Raw genomic sequence first — 27,688 nt, 5'->3', positions numbered from 1 at the left:
ATTTGAATTACTACGTCATAATTTTATTATCATACTGTTATCTTTGTGTCCATGTATGCTATGATTTAAGTCTTCTTGCTATTATCGATATATTTTTGTTATTAAACCTTTGGTAAATAAATAATATGAAAATGGTTTTAAATAAAACAAAGAATATTTCGATTATATTATTTATACGTATATTTATTGTAATTTTACATTAATTAATCAAATCTTCCTGTTTACAGATTTAAAATTAACATATAGTAAATAAAATTTAACAATTTATAAATCTTACTGATGTTATTCGGCTATGCCTGTCATATTTTAAATTTAAACATTCCAATAATTCAATTTCAATAAGAACTTACTGTACATTTTGTATTGAATACACGATTCATAAATAAATGTAATGTTTTATTTGAATATTTTATATCTTATTCTAAAAATATTGAGTATTAAACAATAATATTTCCTATTATGTACAGCATAATTTAGACTAGGTGATTTTAACACTTAAAAATTTTCTTAAATCCTAAATATCTTAGAGCAACTCGTTTATCCAAAGACCAATGGACTGATCAAATTCAAATATGATTTTTTTAGAATATTACTCACGATGTCAAGGATTTCATGATAGTTACAATTTTTAAAATTAGCGTACCTATTCATCACGAATACTTCATGCAGTTTAATCATTATAATTCTATATGAATTTGTCACCGTTACAATATCAAAAACAGCATAGACATCATTATTTCTAAACGATCCCTTTTTGTTATTACAATTCATTAGATCATTGGACTAAGTAGTTTAGCGTTTGCGTAACTGACCAGTGAGTTCCTTTGTACGTTCTTGGAAATGAAACCAAATCTAATATTACATTTTAAAATTCGAAGCTTGAACTTTAATTAAATATTTTATATTTAAACATCAAGATATTTCATCTATATTGTAATCTAGATTCGACATAAACAAATTCATAATATTTCCCTAGAAATATATAACAGACAACGTCAGATCGACCTCGCTTATTTGTGTTCTTGTCACAATACCGCTTCAGTTTTGGTCCTCGCCTAATTGAATTTAAAATGGAATTTACTTAATTACCCGTGTGGTATAGAACAGTTGAAAGTTTTTTTGCTTATTTATATAAGATGACTAAAAGCAGATCTCGTCCTTTCAGAAATAAATCAAGTTTACAAACAATGTAATTGATTTTGCCGTTAATTACTGTACATTTTAATGTGTCTATACCGAGTTTACATTTATTAATCAAATACAAAAGTTACACAGTAATGATATATTTGGTCTCTTATGATGAATATTTGTGTGTTAACATCGATCAATGTGCTTTAGTTTAGGTAAGAAATAATATAAGTATTATCAGTGTTACTAATAAATTGTGTGGCTTCCAGAAAAGGGAACCTTTATTCCAGGTATCGTGATGAACGGCGGCTTGATTCTCACCTGGTAACATGAATGGTAATTAATTTAAGATAATATAATAAATTCGTTTCTATATATCATTTTAAGTGATAAAGATCACTTAAAATGATATATAGAAACAAAGAAATAGGAAAAAGGTTAAAAAAGGTTCCTTCATAACGTTATGTTTTGACTAATAAAATATTTATCTTTTTTTTAATATGAATTATAATTAATTTAACATGATATTATAATACTTTAACAGTTAATATGATACCTACAAACAAAGAAAAAAGGTTAAAAAAGAGTTTCTTCATTACCTGAAATAAAAGCAGATGATTAAAGTTATTGATTTCGGGTTATTCACCATGTTTTTTATTTTTGTTCGGTGGTTCGATATTTCGATATTATCTACGAATGTCTTGTTCAAGAGAAATTTCAAGAATGCCGATGTCTCTAATGTCGAAATATCGAGCTCCACCGAACAAAAATAAAAAACAAGGTAAATAAATCTAAATCAATAAATTTAATAATAAAAATAGCCATGTTAATTTAAAATCTTAAATAGCAGATGATGTTTTGACTAATAAAATTACATCTTTTTTTATATCAATTCATTGCATAAAACTGCATTTTTATTTAAATGAATAATAGAAAAAAATTAAATTTATCCTGGAGTGTTTAATTTTTCATTAACGCGGTAAACCAACTTACCTATTAGTACATGCACGTTGACTGTCACTTGCGAGTGGTTCCGTAAGAGGCACGTGTATGCGCCACTATCGTTTTGCGAAGCTGAGCTCACGCTTATTGTAGCGCTAAAAGAATAATATTTGCATAAATATATTAAAGAAATGTCGTTGCCTTTTCATACTAAAAATTAGACTACATTTATTACATTTAATAATTTCGTAATAATTTTTCCTTTTTCTAGACAAACTTGGTGAGCACTATTAAATTTTCGTGTTCTTAATTTGTGTCTATAAATCATTATATGCTCGGCGTTTTAGAATTACATCGTAAGGTAACATTCAAAGGATGAGATTCTGCCACGTGTATGCATCAAACTGCATCGCAGCAGGTTAGTGGAGTAAGTTCGAAATATTCGTCTTAAAAAGGAGAGAAGATCGAAGCGTCGTAGTTGGAAGTGTACCCACAGTTTGTTACTTTATTTGTTTTTTTTTTTCATTTTTAGTAACAAACATAAACTATCAATTTGAACTACATATAGGGCAAGTTGCTCTCCTTGAACATTAAGACAGTTAGACTTTAACTTAAGTTAGAAATCAGCGTCGATATGATCTGAATGTCATTTCTGTAATAGGTGTTAGTTCTAAATTATATATGTATGGATGATATTTTTATGTACAAATATCGCATTTTGTTATATCTTCTTTACGGTAGACTGTGATACAAATAATCCATATTCAACAGCATTTCAAATTGATTGAACTAATTCTTATTTATTTTTTCACACAAAGAAATTAATTTTTATCTTGAATAAGTATAAGATGGAATAACGAACAATTCCAATTTTTATTAATATTCTCTAATGGAAAACGATTGAAAACCTTAAAATGAACGACGTTTGAGTCACGATATTTGAAAAAAAAAAGCGAAAAAGAAAAATGAACTATTACGGTAAAATATTATTCATCTATAAGACCACCATTGTTAGGAATTATTGATTTCAGGAAAGCGGACGACTCCCGGCTTCCATATCGAATGACTTTCACAACCCAGATTCCTTCGATATTATTCATCGTTTCTATTATCTTCAAGCGAGAACGTGATTCTTGTACTTATTCCCGCATTTATTATTTCTTATATTGTAATCATCTTCAGCTCTTGACATGATAAACTATATCATGATAGTAATAATATTCTTTATTGAACACCACAAAGATATACAAAGTATCTATCACAAAATAGCATCATCAAATCGTTTAGGTTTTACTCGTAATAAATAATAATGACAGGTGAGATGACCCAGTGGCTAGAACGCGTGCATCTTAACCAACGATTGCGGGTTCAATCCCAGGCAAGCACAACTGAGTATTCCTGTGCTTAATTTATGTTTATAATTTATCTTTCATCGTGAAAAACCTGCATGTATCTGATTTCATAGGAATTCTGCCACATGTACACATGGACCACTAACCCGCATCAGAACAGCGTGGTAGTATATGTTCCAAAACTTTTTCTCAAAAAGGCCATAGAAATTGACAGATTATTTGTTGTTGTTGTTGTAAACGGTAGTGATCAATGTAAATGTAATATTGCGTGACTAATTCGTTAATACTTTTAGGGTGGAAGATTTTCGAAAGAATTCCATGATACCGCTTGAATGCTTGGTGAATACTTAGATAGCAGCATTCCATTCGTGCTTTTCCTTCACAATCGAACACGAAATTAATTATAAATTCAAATTAAGCAAATGAAAATTCAATGATATTATATATAGTTATTTGAGATACTTCAAACCTGTGTGATACTAAAAATTTCTGATAAAAAATAACTATAAATCTCTCACCTTATATTTCGCCACGATACTGACTCATTGTAGTCTATTCCTTGTTTCTTCCACGAAATACCGTAGACATTGTTTACAACGACTTTCGTAACTGGTTTCACTGTAGTCACTTCTAGCGTACTTTGTGGTTCAGTGTACTTCGCTGTAGTGCTTATACTAACGGTTGATGTTATCGTTGTTGTTTCCACGCTCCAACTTTTATTTAACATTAAATCTAGTCTATTGAATATTGTGCTCATTTTAGTTGACAATTCCGTAGTCGTTGAAGGCGTGGTAGTCGTTGGAGATGTTTTAGTAGTCATTGTAGGTTTAGAGGGGAGAGATGAGATGTATTCTTCTGATATAACGCAGGAAAGCTTAATGGAACTCCCGGCTTTATAGAATCTATCTTTTACGTCGTGAGTTTTATCACCATTTATTGTCAATACGGGGGCTGTAAAAAAATATGACGTAAATATAAAATAAAATGTACAAAATATATTTTAACAGTATAGCGGGATATATATGTTTTGTTACTCATTAAAATATATTTGAATTATGTCAATGTATAATATTAAAACATACTCCATTTTATTATATAAATTTTTTAAAGAAACTTGTTTTTGGTATTTTATTGTTACTATTGTATGAATTCAAATTTACTATTTCATACTTGAGAAAAATATTTATACTTCAAATTTTACTCATTGATAAACTCCACAAATGAAACATTATTTTTGAAACTTTTATCATGTAATATTTTTAAGCTTAAAAATTTTCAATATAAAATACTTCAACATTAATAAAACATAAACAGCTTATCTTCATTTAAATTGATACGGAAAAATGTATTCAATAGAATGCAAAGGCAATAATGTCATTTACCGTTTATCCCTTGGAACATTATTGCTTTTGGCAGTATTAATCACTCCGCGCATTTTCATTTTGTATCAAGCTATTCCCCATGTATAGCTTGCCAGTCCATTTAACTCCAACACAAATGTATTCATATAACTTAATAGTCGATATTTACTAATTTATTAGTCTCGTAGAAGGAAACGGGTACATTACGGGTACTTAATAAAATACAGCGACTATTATCATGTGTGATAGGTTTTATATGTTTTTATTAAAGTGAGGCACGAACTAATATTCATCGAATAAATGACATTACGTACATAATATTGTATCTGAAATTTTACGTCTCACTCGTCCTTCAAACTAGTACATATGTATCTGATATAAGAATATTAAACATATATAAGACGACCTCCGTGATCGAGCAGTGTGTACACCGGTTTTCAGGGGTACACCACTGAGGTCTCGAGTTCGATTCCCGGCCGAGTCGATGTAGAAAAAGTTAATTAGTTTTCTAAGTTGTCTTGGGTCTGGGTGTTTGCAGACAATAATAGCGAAAATGAAAAACAGCGAAAAATAATACGTTAAATTGAAATCATATTTCACAGTTCACAATATTTCGACAGATTACAATATGTCTCGTCTGATTGTAATCTAACGAATTTTGTAGTCTTACGGTGACATATATATTTATTTATTTATATATCATCATATTATGTAATGAGTTTGTCCTATAAAGATTGATTCATACAAAACCATGTCTCTCGAAAAGCTGTTTATGGTGTTAAAAGTGTAAGGTATTTATTTTATTGTGCACATAAAGCAACGTCGCTCTCATTTCAATTTCGACGCCCTATCCCTTTCATTTCAATATTAAAAACATTGTGTCACATTCACATCCATCCAAAGAACATGATACAACTCAAAGTAAATATTCGTGTGGGTCACACATATATATCCCTGTTTATGTTTCTTTTTGTTGTATTTATTCCCAGGCTCCGGTACAAAGCATAAAGACTGACAAATGTTCTTTGTAAATGATATGTATGCCATTCACATCATGATGAAGAATACATCGTATAGATACAAATTAAGCAGTTTAATTAAGATAACACATATAGCTTTACATATACCTGTATGCATATTTTATCTGGTCACTTGGATTTCCCCTGAATTATGTAAATGTGCTATCAAATATTATTCTACTGGAATTAGTTTAATATACTCACGGAGTACGGAGAAATTAGCATATATGGTTCTTGGAGGATGTGTGGATATTTGGCACATATAAAGTCCTGCGTCAGACCACTTAACTGGATTGATGCTAAGTCTCCAATTGTTTGGATATTGAAATTTTACCGACACACGGCTATCCCCAGCGTAAGGCGCTGGGCCGACTGTTAGCAATTGTGCCGTATCTGTTGTATTTCTGAGCCACATTACCTGTTAAAAATATTTTTTTTATTTATATAACTACAAAAGAAAACAATATATAAAAAAATATATTAAGTACATTCTAAATAATCATTTAATATTACGAATATATTTGAAATGTTTCCAATTACTTACTGTTTTGTCTTTGAGCATCACAACTCTACAATTTAGAAGAGCCTCAGATCCGACATGTGCTGTCACTTGAGTGACGTTTCTCTCCTCGAAGTATGGGCCCCAGTGTCGTTCATAGTGGTGGTACTCTTGATATGGTGCATAGTGACGGGATTCCGAGATTTTATCTTAAAGAGACAATAAATTTAATACAAATTTTCTTCGAATAATCTCAAAATATCAAATTCACAAAGTATAAAATTAAGTCAATGTTATTGAAATACTTTATAACTAAAGAGTCTTGTTTAAAATTTATAATTCAGAAAATTTCGACAAAAGTAAAAAGTAAAGTATATATATAATAGCCTGTAAGTTACCCAGTGCTGGGCTAAGGCCTTAAGGAGAGGGTTTGGAACATATTCCACCACGCTGTTCCAATACGGGTTGGTGGAATGCACATGTGGCAGAATTTCGATGAAATTAGACACATGCAGGTTTCCTCGCGATGTTTTTCTTAACCGCCGAGCACGAGATGAATTATAAACACTAATTAAGCACATATATATAGTGGTGCTTGCCTGGGTTTGAACCCGAAATCATCGATTAAGATGCACGCGTTCTAACCACTAGGCCATCTCAGCTCATCACCAGCATCAAATTTGGATATCAGTGACTATTCTCTATAGAGACTAGGTAACTATGCAAAGAATTGATAACCTTATATTGCACCTATATACATAAACAGGAGGTGCATTTTATAATCCGATGAAACGGTTATCTGATACGATCGCGTTAAGAGGAAAGGCGTGGCCCCGCCTTTACGTGCTTTCCTAGACTTTAATCAGTTACTTCAGGTTACTTTTGAAGATTTCTATCTAGTGATCCGCAGCTCTAAAAGCTATTAAGCACAATCTCTGCTGCCGGACTGATAAGGTAGTTAAAACATTACTTAATATACATTTTATTAGTTGATTTTAATGATTAACTTCTTCGTAGTTTATATTTAGAAACTATAAATTCATAGATATATTATCGAAGTCCATATTAAAGTGAAAATACTTGCATCTTGTTCAAGTAAAGAAAACATCGACCATAAGTTATGTTAGCTACGATTATCAGCAGATATTATTATACGCACGTAGAAATTATTTTCGTGTTTTTAATGACCAGAATATCTTATTTATTTTATATGTCGTTTTTTAAATAATAAATAAATAGACAAATTATGCAAAACAAAGTAAAAATATCAAACAAATAATTATATTTCTGATATATGTGTTTTTTAAGTATTGTGGGTATAATTTGACGATATATTATTCTTATAACAAAGCATGCACGTAATTGTAAGATAACGTTAAAACTATTTGATATTTTTTCAAATAAGTTTTGAAAATCGCCTTTTTTGATCGAGTTGTACATTCAATTGAGTACATATTCAATTCAAAAATAGTTAACAAATGACATTTTACTTTATCAATAAAGCGTGAATATGTTCGAAATGAAGATACTACCGAGATTATCTTGTAAGAAACTCAGCCATTACTTGTTAAAACTAATTTCATTACGTACGTATTGTACATATTATATTAGTTTCTTAAGTAGTTATTAAGTTCTCTTAGGAATGTCAACAGCGTTAAGTTTGTTAAGCAAATGATGCTACGCGAGTAAATTATAAAATATAAACAGACTTACACAACTCAAGGATTTAGCTTAACTACGTTATTACATAATCTCGTACGTGTGTGTAATACTAAAGATTCATGAAGTTATTTATTCGGGGAAGTGATTCCGTTGTATGATAATTAAATTTACATTTAATAAATTATGATTAGAGACTTTACATCAAAGATCACAGAATAGTATTATTATGTTTAATACAATATTTTTTTGTATCATAAATATTTAATCAATGACGTTTGTTTGTTTGTTATTTCATAGTGACAAAACTACTAAACCTAACTCAATCAAATTTTGAAACAATTAGATCGTAAGATCATAAAATATAAATTGCAACTAAAATGAATACTGAGGCACAAGGAACATTTATGGTAATAATTAAAATGCGACAGTACTAGAATATTTTTTGCGGATGCTACGTGGTGGTGAGGTGGCACATAATACGGCTATCCTCTGAACATTGAAATATGTAAGTTGTCTCCTTATTCGATGTCAAACAATTTTATATTCATTAAATAATAATATTTTACTATGGATTTCGTTGTTTAAGCAATTATAATTTCCCTTCTTACAGCACTTACATTCGACGTTTAGTATACGAATATTTACAACCGACGATACAATATTATATGATGTAGTCTATTTTGTCTCTATTTTGTGCGGGATAGCGTAATACATTAACTTTCAAAGGCTGAAATCGATACTCACTCTGTAATAAATGATCGTTTGCGTCAGTTGCTCCTTCCCGCTTGATGTTTTCTCGTAGCTTCATGGTAATGTTTCTGAATATCTCCCTGGACAGGGCGAGGCCGTCCTTTTCATCGCTTCGACGCCTTCGAATGCCGTTTGTGTGATAATCTGGTATACCCAGTGGTTCTAGGCAAAATTGATTTAGTATGAAACTATTTCTAAGTAGGAAGTAATTAATTGTACGTATGTTTAAAAAAATTATATATAAACATTAGTTAATAATATATTTCAGTTTATAGTTATGAAAAAAGGATAAAATAAAAATCAGTTATAACTTTTTTGTATATATTATTATAGAGCCAAAAACAAAGACAAAATGACAAACGAATAAATCCATCTAGGTGGATCTTAGTAAGAGTTTTCATGCGTTTATTTTATATTTGTAACTATTATAGTATTCTTGAAAACTTCCTACTTTAAATTGAATCGCCTTGTAGTGGAATGTTCTCCTAAATATTTTCCTTACGAATAGGAATATTTTGTACAGTCATGAGAACTTAGCTCCTGTTTGCATAAAAAACCATTACAGTTCTATTGTAGATACTCACAAAAAATATTCACTTATTTTATCGCGGACGAAAAAGATTAGTCATTCCAAAAGTAATTTTAGATTGGGCCGAATATTGTTGGACTTCAGTATTTTGTTCCAAGATATTTGTTAACGGACATACAATTTAATAGACTATATATTGTAGAATAGTTTAATTCAAATACGTTGGTGTCCTTAATCGAGAAAAATTCAAAAGAAACAGCGGTAACTTAATCTGGCCATGTCATGGAAAATAAAGCCAACGAAATATTTTTGCGGAAGATGAATTATTTAATACATTCAAATTTAATCTAAATTCTATAAACGTTTTGTGAGTAACGATCCATTTTTTCTAAAAGTATTCACGTAGCAAATTTATAATGAAATATAATTGAGATGTGTTTTACATAAACCGTCCATAACGCTTAACCACTGTTAGTGTTATACTGGAAATGAATGTTTTATTTACTACATCGTACGTTTCGATTGATTGAAATGTCCATTTTGCAATGTGATTCGCAAACATCGCGATATAAATTTCGTTAACAATATTCTGAACAGGTCGTGTAAATAACAGAAATTTTCTGTCACACGGTCATTTTCCTGCAATCACAACGTTGACATTTTATTTTTCAATTTATGCTACAAAGCTTTAAATCGGTGCGCATTTTTCTTTGATATGCTACGTGTCCGATGTTTTCATAATAAATTTACATCTAATATTTCGTTTGATATTTTTCTTTAAGATATAATCTTCAATTTAATAATAATAGGATATTCGTACAATATATATTATATTACGATCCGAACGTCATGTAGTATTAGATATATGAGTAAGATCTCCTTTTCTTTTTAAGGAGAAGATTAAGAGCTAAGTTAGTGGATATACACACCAGTGTAAACGTATAGTAAGTTATTGGCGCATTAACAAAGTTCTATGCACGACTATTGACAGTGACTTCAGAATTCAAATTCCACTTTGATAAACAGTTAATTGCATTACATAATTTTCTATAACACGATGCATATAAATTTAAGGTTTCTGATCAATGTTATGTAACGTACAAATCTAGTCAGGCGTCTCAGTATATTTTACTACGTAAATATATTCGTAAACATTTATTTCAGTTCGAATTTTTACATAACCTAATATTTGTTTAGATATTACTTAAAAAAAGTGTTAACTGATCAAAATGTAGCCAACAAGACTTTCTTCTCTTATCTTACTTTGACTTATGCTCTATATCCTTTACTTAGATAAAATTAAAGATAGAATGCTTTAAAACGGATGGAACGCCAGGGGTAATTGATTTATTATATTATTCAACTTTATTTCATTTGTGAAGCCGAAGGAATCGAATTTCCTACAAATGGAATCCTTAAGTCTTCAGGATATTTGAAAATGAAACCTGATTGAATTTTATTAAAGCATGATATAAAAAAAAATGTTGTTTTCATCCTATTATTATTCTTATATTTTAAGGAATATTTTGTCTTGAAATAAATTAAAATAATAATATAAAAAATTTTAAACGTAATTACGAATTTAATGTACTTTAAAAGCTTATATTTTTTAAGTTACTATTATCTCGATAGACTAAGTGTTCGTAACTTTGTTTAACTTAATTGCAAGATTTTATATGTTTTGATTAACTCCGTTGCAAAGTTTTACTAATAATATTATGGAAGAATTTTAATAATATTCTTTTATAAATGTTGTTACAACATTATTGGTTTGCTTCGTGATTTTTACATTTTAAATATTGTTAGGATGCGTGACTTATATCCTTACGTCTTGTAGCCAATATGTATACAGGCACTTCATACATAATACCACGTCACTATACCAGATATTTTTTCAGTACATAAACGTACGTTCAGTACGTAAACTAATTGGTATGTTACTTTAGTTAGTAACTGGTATGTAGAGCGTCCGCTGGGGATAAAATTAGTCATCAGTATCATATGTACCTCTTTTAATCATGTCGTTTTGTTCAAGTCGGAAAACACATTTAAGTTTTGCAAAGTTACATTACGGTCCAACCCATTTTAATTACGGTAAATTCGACCCGTCCGGACACGATTATTACTAACATTTATATCTTTTTGGATCGTCTGTCTATCGCTGAAACTACTTCAAAATAGTTATTATATGTATGCTATGTATATATTCAAAGAAAATTATCACAAGCCTTTTTGTAATAGAATAAAATAGCGATGACTTTGATGACTCAACTAGTTTAAATTGATGAAGCATTTAAAAAAACTCAATTAAAAAATAATTGTACATAATAAAATTATTAAAACATAAGCAATTTATGAATTAGATGGCTAAATTATTCGTAGCAAGTGATTTTTATCATTATTAATTTCTAAAAGAAAAATATTATTTGAAAACTCTACATGTATTTAAAAATGTATACCATGACTTTTAAATGTTTACCTGATGCAGTGTGGAAGCAGCATAGCGCTAGACACACGAAGTAGAGACCGCCCCACTGCATATTAGACCGCACATCACAGGCGCTGACGCATCACGCCGTTCACCTGGAAATAGCGATTCTAATTAAACAGGTAATTGCTATTTACTATCACACCTCTACCGTGCAAAGCGAGAGCAATCGCGATGTCCTCTGTGCGGCTACGGTCGTCTACGCGTCGTAGCAATTGTAGCAACGTTACTTCACGTGACTCCATCCGAAGCATTTATGTAGCTATACTTAGTATAACTTTCATAACTTATTATTATTATAATAAATAAAAACTAATAAAGTATAAAAAATTTTAGATCCTTCAAACTTTTCATCCAGAGAGAACAGTAAAGTCTAAAACAGAGTATAAAACAGTATACTGCATAATATAATTCAGAAGTAGAATACTGCTGGGCAGAAGGAGAATCCTTGAAGAGGAAAGCCTCCTTCATCTTTGAGAAAAATCCTCTTTTTGAGCTGATTCCTGCATCTTCAAGATCTATTTGAAAAAGAACTCAAATTAAGCACATAGATTAACTAGTATATCGATGGGCTTTAGCTCCAAGCTTTTCTATTATTATTTTTTTGATAAAAAATGATGTGACTGTAAAGTATATGATTCAAAACATTGTGATAATAATATCAAATATAAAGACGATAAATAATCGTAAGAATTCATTAACCATACTTAATAATTCTAAGATTACATATATCGGTGATACCTGGTCATTGTTACGAAGGAATGTTGTAACTAAGTTATGTTGACAATCGGTAAAGAGAGATTGACGGATTATGAAACGACTATTTCGGGAGAATGAAATTACACGAGTTAAGTCTCTGTAACTTTGCTGTGTAGCTGCAGGGTAGGAAACCCTTCCTTATAGTCATTCAAAAATTCTTATGCACGTCATCCTATATAAATTTTTTTTTAATATCTTCTTAAACGTCATCGTCTTGAAGTCCAGTCTAAAAAGACTAAAAGTTGTTTATATAAACAATAGTGCACCGGACAGAATTATTGTTCCGTTTCATATTTTTAATGTATTTTTTAATCAACCAACTTTTTGATTTATGATATCTATGTAATTCAATGTCAAGAGTAAGACTTATATATATAAATAATAAGATATCATAAAAACATTTATCAATATTTATGTCATATTATGTAGCCTCTGATTTAGAGGAGTTTTACGATAAAATTGCAAATCGCCCGGTGCAGTTAAATAATTTTCCCAGTAACAGGCGGTTAAAGAAATGTATATCAAAAAAATAAATACATTAAGGATGGGCGAATGAATACGACTCCTCTTAAAAATTATAACAAACTAGTTACTGACAAGTTTCCAGCTACGTTTCGATTACGTGTGAGAATAAATGGAGCTTCAAGTGCACCTTAAGTATTTATTGTAGCCCTGATAGCATAGTGATGTCAATTTTCATGACGGCCGATAGAACAGCTTGTAAACAAACAATGTCAATTTGCATATATAATAAGTAGCTATCTGGTTTAACGAAATGAACAAAACCCTGCAAAATGTCTAGTAAATAAATTTTAAGGTTTTATTACATAAACCGTAAAACTAGTACACAAAAAATTTAAATGGAACTGTACAATGAATTCAATACAATTACGTTTCTAAATAATTATGATCATTTGCAAGCTACGAAAATGATTGTCTGTCCCTATGCTCGTCTAACGTAAAATAATAACAAATGTTAATATTGATTACTTTAAGGACAATCGGGATACTGGTGATTAGAGTAAGAAAATAGTCTTTATTTGAAATTAGTCGTTTATAATTGGTTAGACTAAGTTAAGACTATCAAATGTTTAAACAACTAAAAGTCTATGTACATTACTATTCATTCCATGTATAATACAAATTTATTGCATGTAAAGCCGTGGAGCACAGCTATTAATAAGTATGTTCAACTTGTATATTAAATGGCAAACTTGTTTGTGATAGCAGTACGTGCTGCTTGTTTGTATTTCGCGAAATGAGTTCATTAATTTTCACATATCAAATATCAAAGTATGTTATTTTCTATTGTGCCTCATAAAACTTCTACTTTATATTTCTAAGACTAAAATTTATATTAATGTTAACGTAACTTATTTACATTAAATTTATTAATTTTGTTTTAATGAATGTTCTAGTTTTATATACCTAGTTAAGTTTTGTTATATATTGTTTTTCAGTTTAAGGATACAATAATCAATACAGATTATTGACTCATTGATGATCAAAGAAATTATGAGTATTTGTTACTGTGCTAATGTCTACAAACTCGCTGTGGCTGCCTACTCATTAATAAAAATTTGTCAAGTCTTTACGACGAAAAAATTGTAGGTTCTAACTTGAAAACAAAATTTTCATTAATTCCCTTGATGTTTATTTTTTTTGGTTTGTATCTCGTAATAAATAGAAAGGCTCAAGAATTTATTGAAGTAGGCCTTTTTTAAACAATTTGTCGAATTATTTTGCAATTACTAGAGGGAAGGTGTATATTAAACAATTTTAACTGAAAATCAAAATTAAGCCCTGCGAAATTTAGTGGATTTCGATCGTCCACTGAATTTCGTGTACAGTAGTAAAGTATTGAAATTAAGAAAGGTTTCAAATTTATACATAGAAACTGTACCTTTGTGCAAATAAGTTTCACTACAAAAACAATTATATCAAACACTAACATAGGTTTAGAACAATCTCTTTATTTTGATGTTTTTAAAATAGTTTAGGTTTGAAGTTATTTATTAAAATCTATTACGTATTAATAAATATTTTTTTATGTGCTTAGTTATATTAATCCCTCTGAAAACCATAAATAGTAAAATATATCGTATAAACGTTATGTTTAAAAGTTATACATAAAAAAAACGTCGTCTTAATCAATGTTAAAACCAAATCTATCTCTCTTACCTTATTTACATTACATAGAATATGCAAAAGGTATCCATCAGTTCCGAGGCTTCGTTTTATTTTATTATGGAAGTTCGTTTAAGTAAACGAAACAATTTCATAGGAACTCATTTTAAATTCTATCATCATTTCAATCTGAAATGATTTACGTTTGTACTGTCAATCCGTATTTTGTTTTTCTTTGATCCATCCATCCATATTGTCTACAGTTGGATATTACTTGCTAAGCTAAAATATTGTTAAAACATATGAAAATGTACAAAACAAAAAAAATGGTAATAGCTTTTAATGTGAACTCTGTTTTACGAGTATTTATATACGTTTATTTGATATACTAGTATATAAATTATAGCAATATGCTCATTAAATATATGCTGCTTTTGCGAGAATGAAAATAATGAATTACAATGGAATATAAAATTAAGAAAGGCGTAAACGGGGATAATATCCGGTTAGGTTATATCCTATAACTGCCGTACTAATATATTTTATTGAACGCACCTTTTTTTGGTCTTCGTAAAAAAAATGTTTATTGAATAACCTTGTAATATAACTTAAAATGTTTTATAATATGTCAAATAAATATTATAAAAAGCCTAAATTTTTTGAAAAATATATTTTGCACATTATCTTTTTTTTTGGTAGCTATGACTGCTTATTTCTTTTTCACTCAGAGGATCTGAATTGCGAATGAATGGAGAAATTATGCTAGCATTTTAAACACTGCGCGTCTTCTATACAAGCGAAATTTATATAATTTTTATTTCTATATATTTATGGCCTCACTGTAAATAACCTATTCTTGGGCATAGTCTTACATCAGTCATACGAATTAGTAACTTAAAATTTCTAAACACAATATAATAGAGTAAGGAACTTAAATTACCACGGAAAATGAAAAACAAAATCTTTGTAATCATTTCCCTCTGATCACGAGCGTTCTGAATTAACTTACACAAGCCATGTCAAAAAAGTTGGAATTGTCTGAGATATGGGTAGACAGATGTACGCTTAGAATTTCTTGGACAACTCTACTGGATCGTTTACGTGATAGAACTATTTAACAGATAATTGGAAAGTTACAGATATACTTACAATATCAAATTGTTTGCACACATTGCGTAAAATCTGGAAATGTGAAATTCTTTTAAGTATCATGAAAGGAAAGGTAACAGGAGGCCTTACCGCAGAACGATATCATGATTTAAAACCTAGTAAAAATTATTTTTGAACAGCTCACCATCTCTATTTGTAGTAAAGGTTTAGAAATTTGATATCACCCTGATGTATGTTAACCTCCATGAGGAGCTTATAAGAATCCAATCCAATCCATCAGCCCATTTCCGTCCACTGCTGGACATAGGCCTCTCCAATTGCACGCCACTGAGATCGTTCTTGGGCTACTCGCATCCAGCTCCTGCCAGCCGTCTTGCGTAAGTCGTCACTCCACCGTGCCCGAGGACGTCCTACACTACGTTTGCCGAGACGCGGTCTCCACTCTAGAACACGTTTCCCCCAACGGTTATCGGTTCTGCGGCAAATATGGCCAGCCCACTGCCACTTCAGCTTACTAATCCGGTGGGCTATGTCGATGACTTTGGTTCTCTGGCGGATCGCCTCATTTCTGATGCGATCCCGCAGAGAAACGCCGAGCATAGCCCTTTCCATAGCACGCTGAGCGACTTTAAACTGGTGGACCAGCCTTGCCGTGAGTGTCCACGTTTCGGCTCCGTATGTCATGACGGGTAGGACGCACTGGTTGAAGACTTTCGTCTTAAGGCACCGTGGGATCGACGATGTAAAGATTCGACGTAATTTTCCAAACGCTGCCCAACCTAGCTGAATTCTTCTATTCACCTCGTCCTCAAGGTTGCTTCTACCAAATCGCAGAGTCTGCCCAAGATAGACATATTTTTGAACAACTTCGAGGACGGTACCGTGTATCGCAATCAGTTCCGGTAGAACATGTTCATTGAACATGACCTTGGTTTTATCCAAGTTCATCCGTAGGCCGATACGCATAGAAGAATCAGCCAGATCGTTCAGCATTTGTTGTAGGTCCTGCAGCGTTTCTGCTACGATGACGATGTCGTCCGCGAATCTCAAGTGAGAGATGTATTCGCCATTGATGTTGATGCCACGTCCTTTCCAGTTCAGCGTTTTGAACATATCCTCCATTGCATTAGTGAACAATTTGGGGGAAATAACGTCCCCTTGTCTCACTCCTCGATGCAATGGTATGGGATTTGTTTGCTGATTCTGTACTCGGACGGACATAGTGGCGGCTTCGTAGAGACATCTCATCACTTGGATATATCGCCAATCAACTTGGCAACGCTACAGGGACTCCAGAACAGCCCAGATTTCAACCGAGTCAAAGGCCTTCTCATAGTCCACGAATGCAAGACACAGGGGCCGATTATACTCTTGGGACTTCTGTATAATTTGCCTCACCGTGTGGATGTGGTCTATGGTGGCGTATCCGGTCCGAAACCCGGCCTGTTCTGGGGGTTGGAATTCGTCGAATCTTCGCGCAAGACGGTTCGTGATCACTCTTGAAAACAGCTTATAGACGTGACTCAGTAGGGATATGGGACGATAGTTCTTCAGCAGGGTTTTGTCTCCCTTTTTGAAGAACAGGACGACCACACTCCTACTTCACGCCTCCGGAGTTCTCCCTTCAAAGAGGACAGAGTTAAAAAGCTTTTGGAGTTCCTTGAGTACCGGATTACCTCCTGCTTTTAATAACTCTATAGTAATACCGTCCTCTCCAGGGGCTTTACCATTTTTAAGCTGTTTAAGAGCAATCTCGATTTCGCCAACACTGACTTCCGGCAGGTCTTCTGAGAAATGGCGTGTTAATGTAGCTCTAGAATCCTCATTTTCGGGATCAGGTCGAGGTGCATGCGATGCGTATATTCGGCCGTAGAAGTCCTCTACTTCCGAAAGAACTGCCGTCTTGGAAGAAACGACTTCTCCACTTGATATGGTCAACTTCGTCAGGTGGCTCCTTCCAAGAGATTGTACGAACACCTTAGACCCCCGATTCTGCTCGATTGCTCTTTCAATCGTAAGAGTATTGGAGCACCGGAGGTCGTGTCGTACGCGCTTGCTGATCTCTCCGTTTAGTTGCCGCTTCTCTGACGAAGTGACAGGTGGGTTTTCACGTCGTTTCTTCATTAGCCCTAAGGTCTCTTCTGAAAGTTTGGACTTCCTGCCCTTACGCTGCATGCCACAAAATCTTGTACCTTCTTCCCTGAGAATTCGAACTACATTTTCTAGGGTCTGGTTTACGTCTGTTGTGGTTTTCACGGCAGCGAATCGGTTCTCCAGGTTTGACTGAAACGTTTCAGATCCCGCAATGGGTTGGAGCAGCTTTGGTTGGAGCGTGGACTTCATCAGACGGACGCGCTCGGCCCTTAAATCGATATTCAGAGAGCCTCGGACAAGTCGGTGATCACTACCGGTATTGAACCTGTTGATCACAGAGACGTCTCTGAATATGTGCCTCTTGTCTGTCATGATGAAGTCTATCTCATTTTTGGTCATAGTGTCGGGGCTTTGCCACGTCCACTTCTTTTGGGGCTGTTTCTTGAAGAAGGAGTTCATCAAGAAGAGCCCCTCCCGTTCGAGGAAGTTGACAAGCATTTGCCCCCTGTGATTCCTACATCCAAATCCATGGGATCCTACTACCGATTCGCTGCAATTCTGTACACCCACTTTAGCGTTAAAGTCCCCCATGACAACGTTGTAGTGGGTTTTCGTGGTGAAGTGGAGGGCCTTCGATATATCATCGAACAATTCTTCCACTTCATCGTCCGAGTGTGTCAAGGTCGGCTTATAAGAAGAATGTTAATAATTTATTAATTGTTTTCAATTAGCGTTACCCAAACAAGTAATCTAATATAGTATACCTCGCATCTAATGTCCTTAAGTACTAGTGCACATTGTATGTTTAACACTTAACCGCCTATATGAATCCAATTTTCATATGAACGCTAAACGGCAAAGAATAACCTTCCCAGAACGCGTTTAACATCTTCCTATGTTTTTAAATATAGGAAAATGGGTGAAACCATAGCTCTAATTACTACATAATTCTAAATACTCTATTACTACACTAATACATATAATGTAGTAGTACATTACTAGCAACCTCCATAAAAAAAGGATGTAATTTTGTCAAAAACCTTGTAAAATTCAATAAAGGTTTACATTGATGTATTTTAATAAAAACGAAAATCCCGATATTCCGAAAAAAAATGTATTTTCTATTTCAATAAAATGTATTTGGGACATGCCGGGATCTACCTCAATAGAATAAAGAGTGAATGTGAAAGTCGGCTTAAACATTTTTCGAGTAATCTGTGACAATATACGACGTAGAGAAAAAAAAAACGCTTCATACACTTTTAATAACTCTCTATAATTTCAAACGAATGAAACATTATTAGTATTTTAATTTAATTTAAAGTTAAACTGGAAATGGAAAAAACACACATACTTACACATTATAGTTTGATGCTATCGAGGAATAGTTTCAACTCAAGATAAATGTGTGATAGCTTTACATCTAATGATAACTGAAAACATTTACTAAAAAAGTAAAGTAAAGTACGTCCTGTCATGTCCCAATGCTGGGCTAAGGGGTCCCTTGTGAGATTGGGAGCGTAATCCCCACGATGCTCCAGTGTAGGTTGGTGGCAGAATTTCATTGAAATTAAACATTTTTTAGGATGCAGCAAAGCTCGTTTTGATCTTCCTCATGATACTTTCCATCCGAGCACGAGATGAATTATAATAACAAGATGGTGCTTGTCTGGGGTTGACCCCATAATCATTAATTGAGATGCATACATTCTAACTGCTGAGCTATTCGAATCATTCATTTATTGTCATGTTACAATCGAATAGTATAAAAATAATCAAAGGGGCTTATGTATAGTTTATGATGCAGTTAGACAGCTTTTTGGCTCATACGCGTTTGTGATACTAAATGATTGCCTGCGGTACAAGTATCTTGTTTGCCTTTTATGTCCTATATTTATCTAAACGATGCAGTCGTTTGCCAAAACTATATTATTGTTTTGATACTCACTGAAGGCTGTTTTATAAAATGTAGTGTAATATGACTTTCCGAAAATAATATTCTAATGTTTTTTGTTTCTTATTTTTTATTTTTACTAATAAACCAATACTAAGTGAAGGCGATTCATATTCAATTTTGACGTGATAATATCATATGTTTTTATTTTGCTTATTCGGTATAATATAATCGTAAAAAACAGATTAAGTTTTTCTTGCAAGAATGTATCAAAAAATACTCATCATAATATTATTTAATGTACTGTACCATAATTATTTAAATTTATTTTATATTATATTTAAAGTTAAGATGAAAATAATTATCTTTTACGTTAATAGCGTTATAAATGTAAAAGTAGGCATTTCTACCCTTTTAGATATAAGTATCGTAGAATCGTTAAGTTGGCACTTAAAGTTTGTTAGTTAGAAAAATACGCGTTAATAAAATGTCTACAAAAACAATGCTATAGAAACACCAAGTAAATCTTCCACTGTTGGGCAAAACCTACATTCAAGCGACTCCAACGCTATGGAGAAATTCATCCAACACGTGCTAGTGCATTATATTTTCCTTTCCTACCAAGCATGAGATAAAATAATAAAAATGAATTAAGCAAATGAAAAATATATTTTTTTACTTTAAAATAAATTATATAATTTTATATAATAACTAGCTTTAGCCCGCGGCGTTGCTCACTTAGCAGTTAAATATATTTACAGATTAAGTCAAAATATTATTATAAAAGGTAGGTAAAAGAACTTTTTGTATACGATATTATTGTGTTTTAAATAAAAATTTTCTTATTTTTTATCAGTATCTCAAAAACGAAAATTGACGGACTCTCATACATTCTTCTACTTAGAGGTACAATTTCCTAAAATTCCTTCCTTAATATGTGTCTTCACAATAAAACGTGAGTAGGATACTCACCAAATTTCACGGCTCTAACTTTAATAGTTTACCCTCGGCGAAGATCAGTCAGCTAGGACATATTATTTTATATGCACAGATAGATTAGATTCTGCGTTTATAACGCTGTCTTTTAAGTTTTCCTTACTTTGCCTCAAATATAATATTATACTAATATATTTTTCCTTTAAAAAAATAATTTAATGTTCATAACGACCTGAGGATGAAATTCTGAGGTTGAAGTAAAATTAAATAACAAAGGCGAGTTGAAAGTAACTCACAGAAAAGTTTACTTATAAATTACGTCTAAACCCGGGTATAATGCTCTTTCGCCTTCAAAAAGATATTGTGGAAAATGACCTATTTAGAAGTAACAATTTGAAATGTTAAAACTGAAGCGGCTCTTTATAGTCGCTTTACCTCTTGTTAGGTATAAATTAAGATCCCTTGATCTTAATCCTCGTAAAACCTACAGTTCTTATATCTAAACGAGTCGAATAACGAAGGCGAGATAAGAGACGCAGTTGTATTATCGCTGTTACAAAATATTCTGAATTTTATAAGCCTTATATTAACATAGTCTTTACTACTTAGATACTTTAGATTCTGTAAGTTTTACGTTGCCTATATAAACTGTTTGTCTAAAATGAATAAGATTGTTTTGTTGTAATAATATACGTATTCTATATTAATACTATATTTGTGAAACAGAATATGGCAAAGTTATAAATATAATTTGATAATATTTGGTATGAAGCAAGCTTGAACTATTTATACCCAAATCCCACAATGCGAGTGAAGCCGTGGCGACAGTTAGTATATTACAATGAGAACAATAAAATTATGTTGTTGCAAGTATTACACACAACATTTAAATTTATATTGATTTGCTCGCAACAACGCGATAATACGTTACTAATACTTTTATTGAGCAATAAAAATCATTTTAAGCTCGTATTATTGATATTGGATTTTTTTAATTTATTTATTTATTTATTTAATATTTGGGAAACAAACAGATATAACATATAATCAAATTACATAATACAGTTTAGATATCACATTATCCAGCGAAGTTTCCACCGATTGATAAAACATATAATGCACTCAAATATTTTAACACAATAAGAAAAATAAAAAAAATATTTGACAATATTAGAAGTATATAGTTAAGTTAATTTAAGAAGGTTACAAATTTTATCTTTAAATTTAATTAAAGATAAATGAAATATATCAATGTTCCCAAAATGCTTATTATATTCGCGACAAGCTCTGATTAGAAAACAGTTAGCATTATGTGATGAATGACAAGTGGGAGTATAAAAACATAGCGGTTGACGAGCGTTGGATCGTGGGCAGTTCAGAGACAGCTTGCTTAGTAGAAAAGGGGAATCAATAATATTATTAATAATTTTATATAAGAAAACTTGGTCTCTCATAGATCGGCGTTTTGAGAGAGATAATAAAGGTTCATGGGTATAATCGCTAGATTTAAAAGACAAATATTTTAAAAATTTGTTTTGGATCTTCTCAATTTCATTTATATGAATATTGTAGTGAGGATTCCATACCGTAGATGCATACTCGAGTATAGAACGGACGTAAGCGTTATAAAGCAGGTTAATAGTAGAAGTATTTTTAAATTCAGATCCTGTTCTCATTATAAATACTAGCATGCGATAGGCTTTTGATGAAATACTTCTAATATGAGAACCAAAAGAAAGCTTGCTATCCAGAGTTACGCCTAAGTCTCTCACCTCGGTCTCCCTTGATATGTCGTTATTATTGATAATATATTTATAAAGCAAAGTTTTACGCTTGCGAGAAAAAGAAATTATAGCACATTTGTTTATGTTAAGGTGAAGAGAATTTAATTTGCAGTATGTCTCTAACCTATTTAAGTCAGATTGTAGATCATGACAATCATCTAAAGATTTAATAGATTTGAAAATTTTTGTGTCATCAGCATATAGAAGAAAATCTGAAGACACAAATACATTATTTATTTCATTTATAAATATATTGAACAGTAAAGGACTGAGGTGAGAGCCCTGAGGAACACCTGAACTTATCGGTATAAAAGATGACAGATAACCCCTAATAGAGACAGCCTGACTACGGTTGCGAAGATATGAATCCAACCATCTGAGCAGGTCGCCGTGTATACCGAAACCTTCAAGTTTGTAAATAAGTATATTGTGAGACACTTTATCGAAGGCTTTACAGTAATCGGTATACACGACATCCACCTGACGTCCTTGATCCATGGAATTAGAAACCCGGTGCAAAAATTCACATAAATTTGTTTCCGTCGACCTTTTATTGATGAAACCATGTTGCTTATTTATTAAGTAGGGACGTATAATGGGGAATATTGTGTCGTAAATTATTTTCTCAAACAACTTCGCAATGCAGCAAAGTTTGGATATGGGCCTATAATTTTTTATATCATGTTTGTTACCGGATTTTAAAATAGGTACAATGTAAGATTTTTTCCATAAAGTTGGTAAACATCCGGTATGGAGAGACATGTTAAATAATAAAAATATCGGTAACGCTAATGCATTGCGAAATTGTTTAAGAAAACAGGGAGGTAAAGCATCAGGGCCGGTACCCTTACGTGTATCGAGGTTTTTAAGATAATTCTCGACAATTGGTATTGAGAGTTCAATAGAGTGTAGATCCACGAAAGATCGACCCTTCGGCGCCAATGAAACTGAACTTCCATCCGGTTCAAACACAGATTGAAAATAACTATTAAACATGTTGCTTATTTCCCCGCCATCAGATGACGATGTGTCTCCAAGAGTCATAATATTTGGTAAATCGTTAGGACCTTCCTTTTTTGATTTTAAGAAGGACCAGAAATATTTGCTGTTACGCCTAATTTCACATTCTGCGCGATCAATGTAAGCATTATAACAGTCTATTTCAACAACTCTCTGTCTATCTCTCAGAAGCAAAAATGTGTCATAATCCTTAAATCTAGAATAAATTTTCCATTTTCTATGATATTTTAATTTTTCATTAATTATTTTTATTAAAGGTTTGGTGTACCAAACAGGATATTTATGTGAGACATTGATTATTCTGGATGGTATAATAGGTTGGGGAAAAAGTTTCTTCGTATTTTATATGAAAATTCAAAAAGTTTTTTTTATAGTTTATTTACATTTGACTAAAGTATGTAGGTGCCATTTTGTTCCATAACTTTTTGCCATCTTGTTGGTAGTGACATGATCCCATTGCTGTAAAAAATTTGGGGCTTCTGATCGAAAAACTGCGACAAGTGGTTTTGGCAGTCCTCTCGTGATGTTAACCTGACACTGCCTAAGGAATTCTGCAGAGCCCGAAACAGATGAAAATCTGAAGGTGCAAGGTCAGGACTATACGGCGGATGCATTAATACCTCCCAGCCAAACTCTCGTTATTTTTGTTGAGTGGCTAAAAATGTGTGAGGTCTAGTTGTCATGGTGAAAAACCACACCCCTTCTGTTGATAAATTCTGGCCGCTTTCTCTCAATTTCATGCTTCAATCTCATCAATTGTTCGCAATACACTTCTGAATCGATGATCCTGCCGGGCGGTAACAGCTCATAATGAATGATGCCCTTCCAATCCCGCCATACACACAGCATTACCTTGTTGCGAGTTATTCCGGGTTTTGCCACAGTCTGTGAAGCTTGACCGGCCTTTTTCGCACGTTCTTGTCGTATGTGATCCACTTTTCATCACCAGTTATCAGCTTCTTCAAAAATGGTTCGGTTTCATTACGTCGTAATAAAGAATCACAAATGAGTACACGGTTCATTAGGTTTCTTTCAGTGAGTTCATGAGGCACCCATATATCGAGCTATTTTGTGTACCCAGCTTTATTCAGATGAGTCAAAACCGTTTTGTGGTCAATTGCCAGTTCTTCAGCTACATCGTAACTACTAATATGCCGATCTTGCTCCACTTTTTCAAAAATGGCATCAATTTTGTCCGTAACAGGGCGACCAGAGCGAGATGCATCTTTGATATCAAAATTTCCGGCTTGAAAACGCTTAAACCAAACTTGCGCTACTCTCACAGATACTGCATTAGGTCCATAAACATCACGAATTTTTTTCGCGGCTTGAGTTGCATTTTTACCTTTTTTATAGTAAAATTTTAAAATGTATCGAATTTCTTCTTTAGATTCACTCATTTTAACAACAACAAAAACAAATGAAAATCACACAAATTCCTAATTTGAATTTGGAAGTGCCTTCTTTAAAATTAAAACTTTTTAATGATACCAAAACCAGCCAGATACAAATGGTATAGCCAAAGAGATTTTATTACAAGTTCATACATACTATATGCGAAAAGAGTTTTTCCCCAACCTAATATGTTGATCGATAATACTATAAACAATATTATGAAAAGTAGCTGTAGCAGTTTCAATATCAAGATTTGAAAAACGAAATTCCCAATCAATTTCATTAAGAGACTTGTTAATTGCCTCATTATTGGCTTTATGAAAAAGACGGATTGAATGGGGAGAGTAACGCATTAATTTGGTATGTACTTTCAATGAAGTTATTTCTAGAGCCGGGTGGAATTTGTCTTTATCGAGTAGGGGAAATGGACATTTGAAACATTACAATTTCGATTACAAAAAACTAAGTCTAATAAACGATCAGTACAGTTACGAGTGACATTATACTGCTTTAAATTTGAAAAAGACAGAAAATTGTGTAATGTTGTTACTAATGAGTCTCCGAGAGAATCGGACAACTCCATATAATCTTCTACCTGTATCCATTGCCCATTGCTTACATTAAAATCGCCCAGGATTAAATAAATATCGTTAGGTTTATCCAAAAGTAATTTAAAGATTAAATCAAAAAAGTAATTTTCGGACTCTACTTGCTGCGGGCATTGAGTAAAGTAACAACAGTAAATGTTTAGCAAGCGTGATTGTTGAAGACGAGTAGTGACAACTATGGCTTCAGCTGCAAATTTATCAAAATTAATCTTTTCAAAACTGTGTACTTCAAATTCACGACGTAATGCAACTAGCACTCCGCCACCCATTTTATCACCACGACCCTCATAGTTGCGGTCGCATCGATATACAATATAACGATAGTCAAAAAGTTCAGAACTAAGCACCGAATCCAATAGCCAGGTTTCACTTAAACAGATAATTTCAAAATCGTTAAGAAGCAAACTTTTATAGAATAAGTTAGTTTTGGTGCGCAAACCACGAACATTTTGATAATAAATTTTTAAATTGTTATGATCCAACACGGTGACCGAAGATTATAAGCATAATTAATATTTACAAATATAAAAATAATAATAAACATGTTCATACACTTGTCAAGAAAATAAAGTTTGGTAATCGTCAGTTTATAAAATAGTCGCAGTATTAAAGCATTTAGGGAAATTGATTTTAAATAAGATAAATTAATTAAGATTGAACATACAAAAATTGAATTGAATTGAAACATAATAACGCCTATTTGATTTTTTTAAATCATTGACATTCGCAATATGAATAACAGGGCTGGTGTCACCTTTTCTAACCATAATTGAGCAATTTTTTACCCAAACATATTTGAATTTTTGCTCTTTAGATATAGTTTTAGCACGCTGTAGGAGCATTTTATTAAATTTAGTTAAATGTTCGTTAAAATAAATACGAGAGTCATTTTTAGAAAAGCCCAGATCACTACATATTAACTTCAACTAATGTAATGATATGTAAGCGGAAATGTGCCACCTAATGTTAAGTGGTCACCAAAGCCCAGACACATAGGTGCTATAACAAATATTAACGGTTTCAACACACACATCTCCAATTCGTTGTGAACTAAGATATTATATTCCTTATGCCTGTTACACTGACTTACTCCCTTTAAACCGGAATAAAACAATACTAAGTATCGCTGTTTTACTAATGAATGGCTAACCCAGACAATACTACAATAAAGTAATCTTTATGGTTTATAATAAATATAGATTTTATTACCATTAAAGTCTTAGATTTTATTCAAAGATACAATTATAATTTAAACATATTCGTGACGCAATTCGAATGTTATTAACAGCAGCTAATGTATTCTAGAAATGTTGCCTTGGACGCGGAAAGTGCGATATAAAATTTTACCAATTTTAAAACGGCATGAGCTTCTCGAGCTCGTTTCAAAGTAGTTACGCTGAAAAGACATCGTTCTGAATATTTAAAAGGTTTTCTTTGAGAAATAGAGAAAACCAGATAAAGTTGATTGGATTGTAAAAGTTACTATAATGCGTTTTGATACTGTAGGTTTTATATTATATTACTCTTAAAGATTCAGTGGTTTTACTGTATAAATATTTACTAACAAAATGACAACTTTATTTCAGGCATACGCAATTATGAATTCTTTTAAAATCATTTTCTAAAAAATATTGATATAATCTATAACCTCTACAAACATAATAAAATTATAGTGCCTGTTTGTCACATTAAAATAACAACAACAACAGCCTGTAAATTTCTCACGGCTGGGCTAAGGCCTCCTGCCCCTTTGAAGTTCTCTTCAAAGGGGCAGGAGGTTTGGAACATATTCCACCACGCTGTTCCAATGCGTATTGGTGGTTGAATATTCAATATACTACATCGGTTAAGATAATTGGAACGCGTGCAGCGTTCCAATTACTGGGCCATCTTAGCTCTTAAAATCAAGAACAGGAAAGGAACAGCTTTTTATTAAATGCATTCGTATATAAATTACGTAGGGCTGCCGTTGAGGATGCAGAATGAAACCGAACGAATTTAACTTATACGTTTATTTAAGTAATTCAATTTAACAATTAATTATTTCTAATTTATAATACGTGACAGTCTGTTCGATGTCAGAACAAAAAGTGAAGTTCTGTAGTCTGAATTACATATTTATAACGAAATCGGTAAATCACTGAATGGTCCCTACGGTATGGTGATTCTTGGTAGCGCTCGATGTTCGGGAGGTCTTGCGAAACAAAGCAGCGACGCTGGCAACAGGTGGT

General features: G+C 32.2%; 1 protein-coding gene across 1 annotated transcript in view; it reads right to left on the bottom strand.

The window, feature by feature from the left end:
• Positions 1 to 219: 219 nt before the first annotated feature.
• LOC124534879 (cell adhesion molecule 1-like) overlaps positions 220 to 27,688 on the bottom strand; it is a 45,100-nt gene continuing 17,631 nt past the window's right edge. The window contains exons 2-8 of the mRNA XM_047110921.1: positions 11,722 to 11,825; positions 8,708 to 8,875; positions 6,347 to 6,510; positions 6,007 to 6,220; positions 3,941 to 4,373; positions 2,122 to 2,225; positions 220 to 1,449 (exon numbers count right to left, since the gene is read on the bottom strand). Of these exons, the coding sequence (XP_046966877.1) occupies positions 1,340 to 1,449; positions 2,122 to 2,225; positions 3,941 to 4,373; positions 6,007 to 6,220; positions 6,347 to 6,510; positions 8,708 to 8,875; positions 11,722 to 11,782 (1,254 nt within the window). The 5' untranslated portion in view covers positions 11,783 to 11,825 and the 3' untranslated portion in view covers positions 220 to 1,339. The remainder of the gene's footprint in view (positions 1,450 to 2,121; positions 2,226 to 3,940; positions 4,374 to 6,006; positions 6,221 to 6,346; positions 6,511 to 8,707; positions 8,876 to 11,721; positions 11,826 to 27,688) is intronic.

The sequence above is a fragment of the Vanessa cardui genome, chromosome 13, assembly GCF_905220365.1.
Source record: "Vanessa cardui chromosome 13, ilVanCard2.1, whole genome shotgun sequence".
In the NCBI taxonomy this organism is placed as follows: domain Eukaryota; kingdom Metazoa; phylum Arthropoda; class Insecta; order Lepidoptera; family Nymphalidae; genus Vanessa; species Vanessa cardui.
Note: the sequence above shows the minus strand (reverse complement) of the source record. Positions and strands in the feature narration are given on the sequence as shown.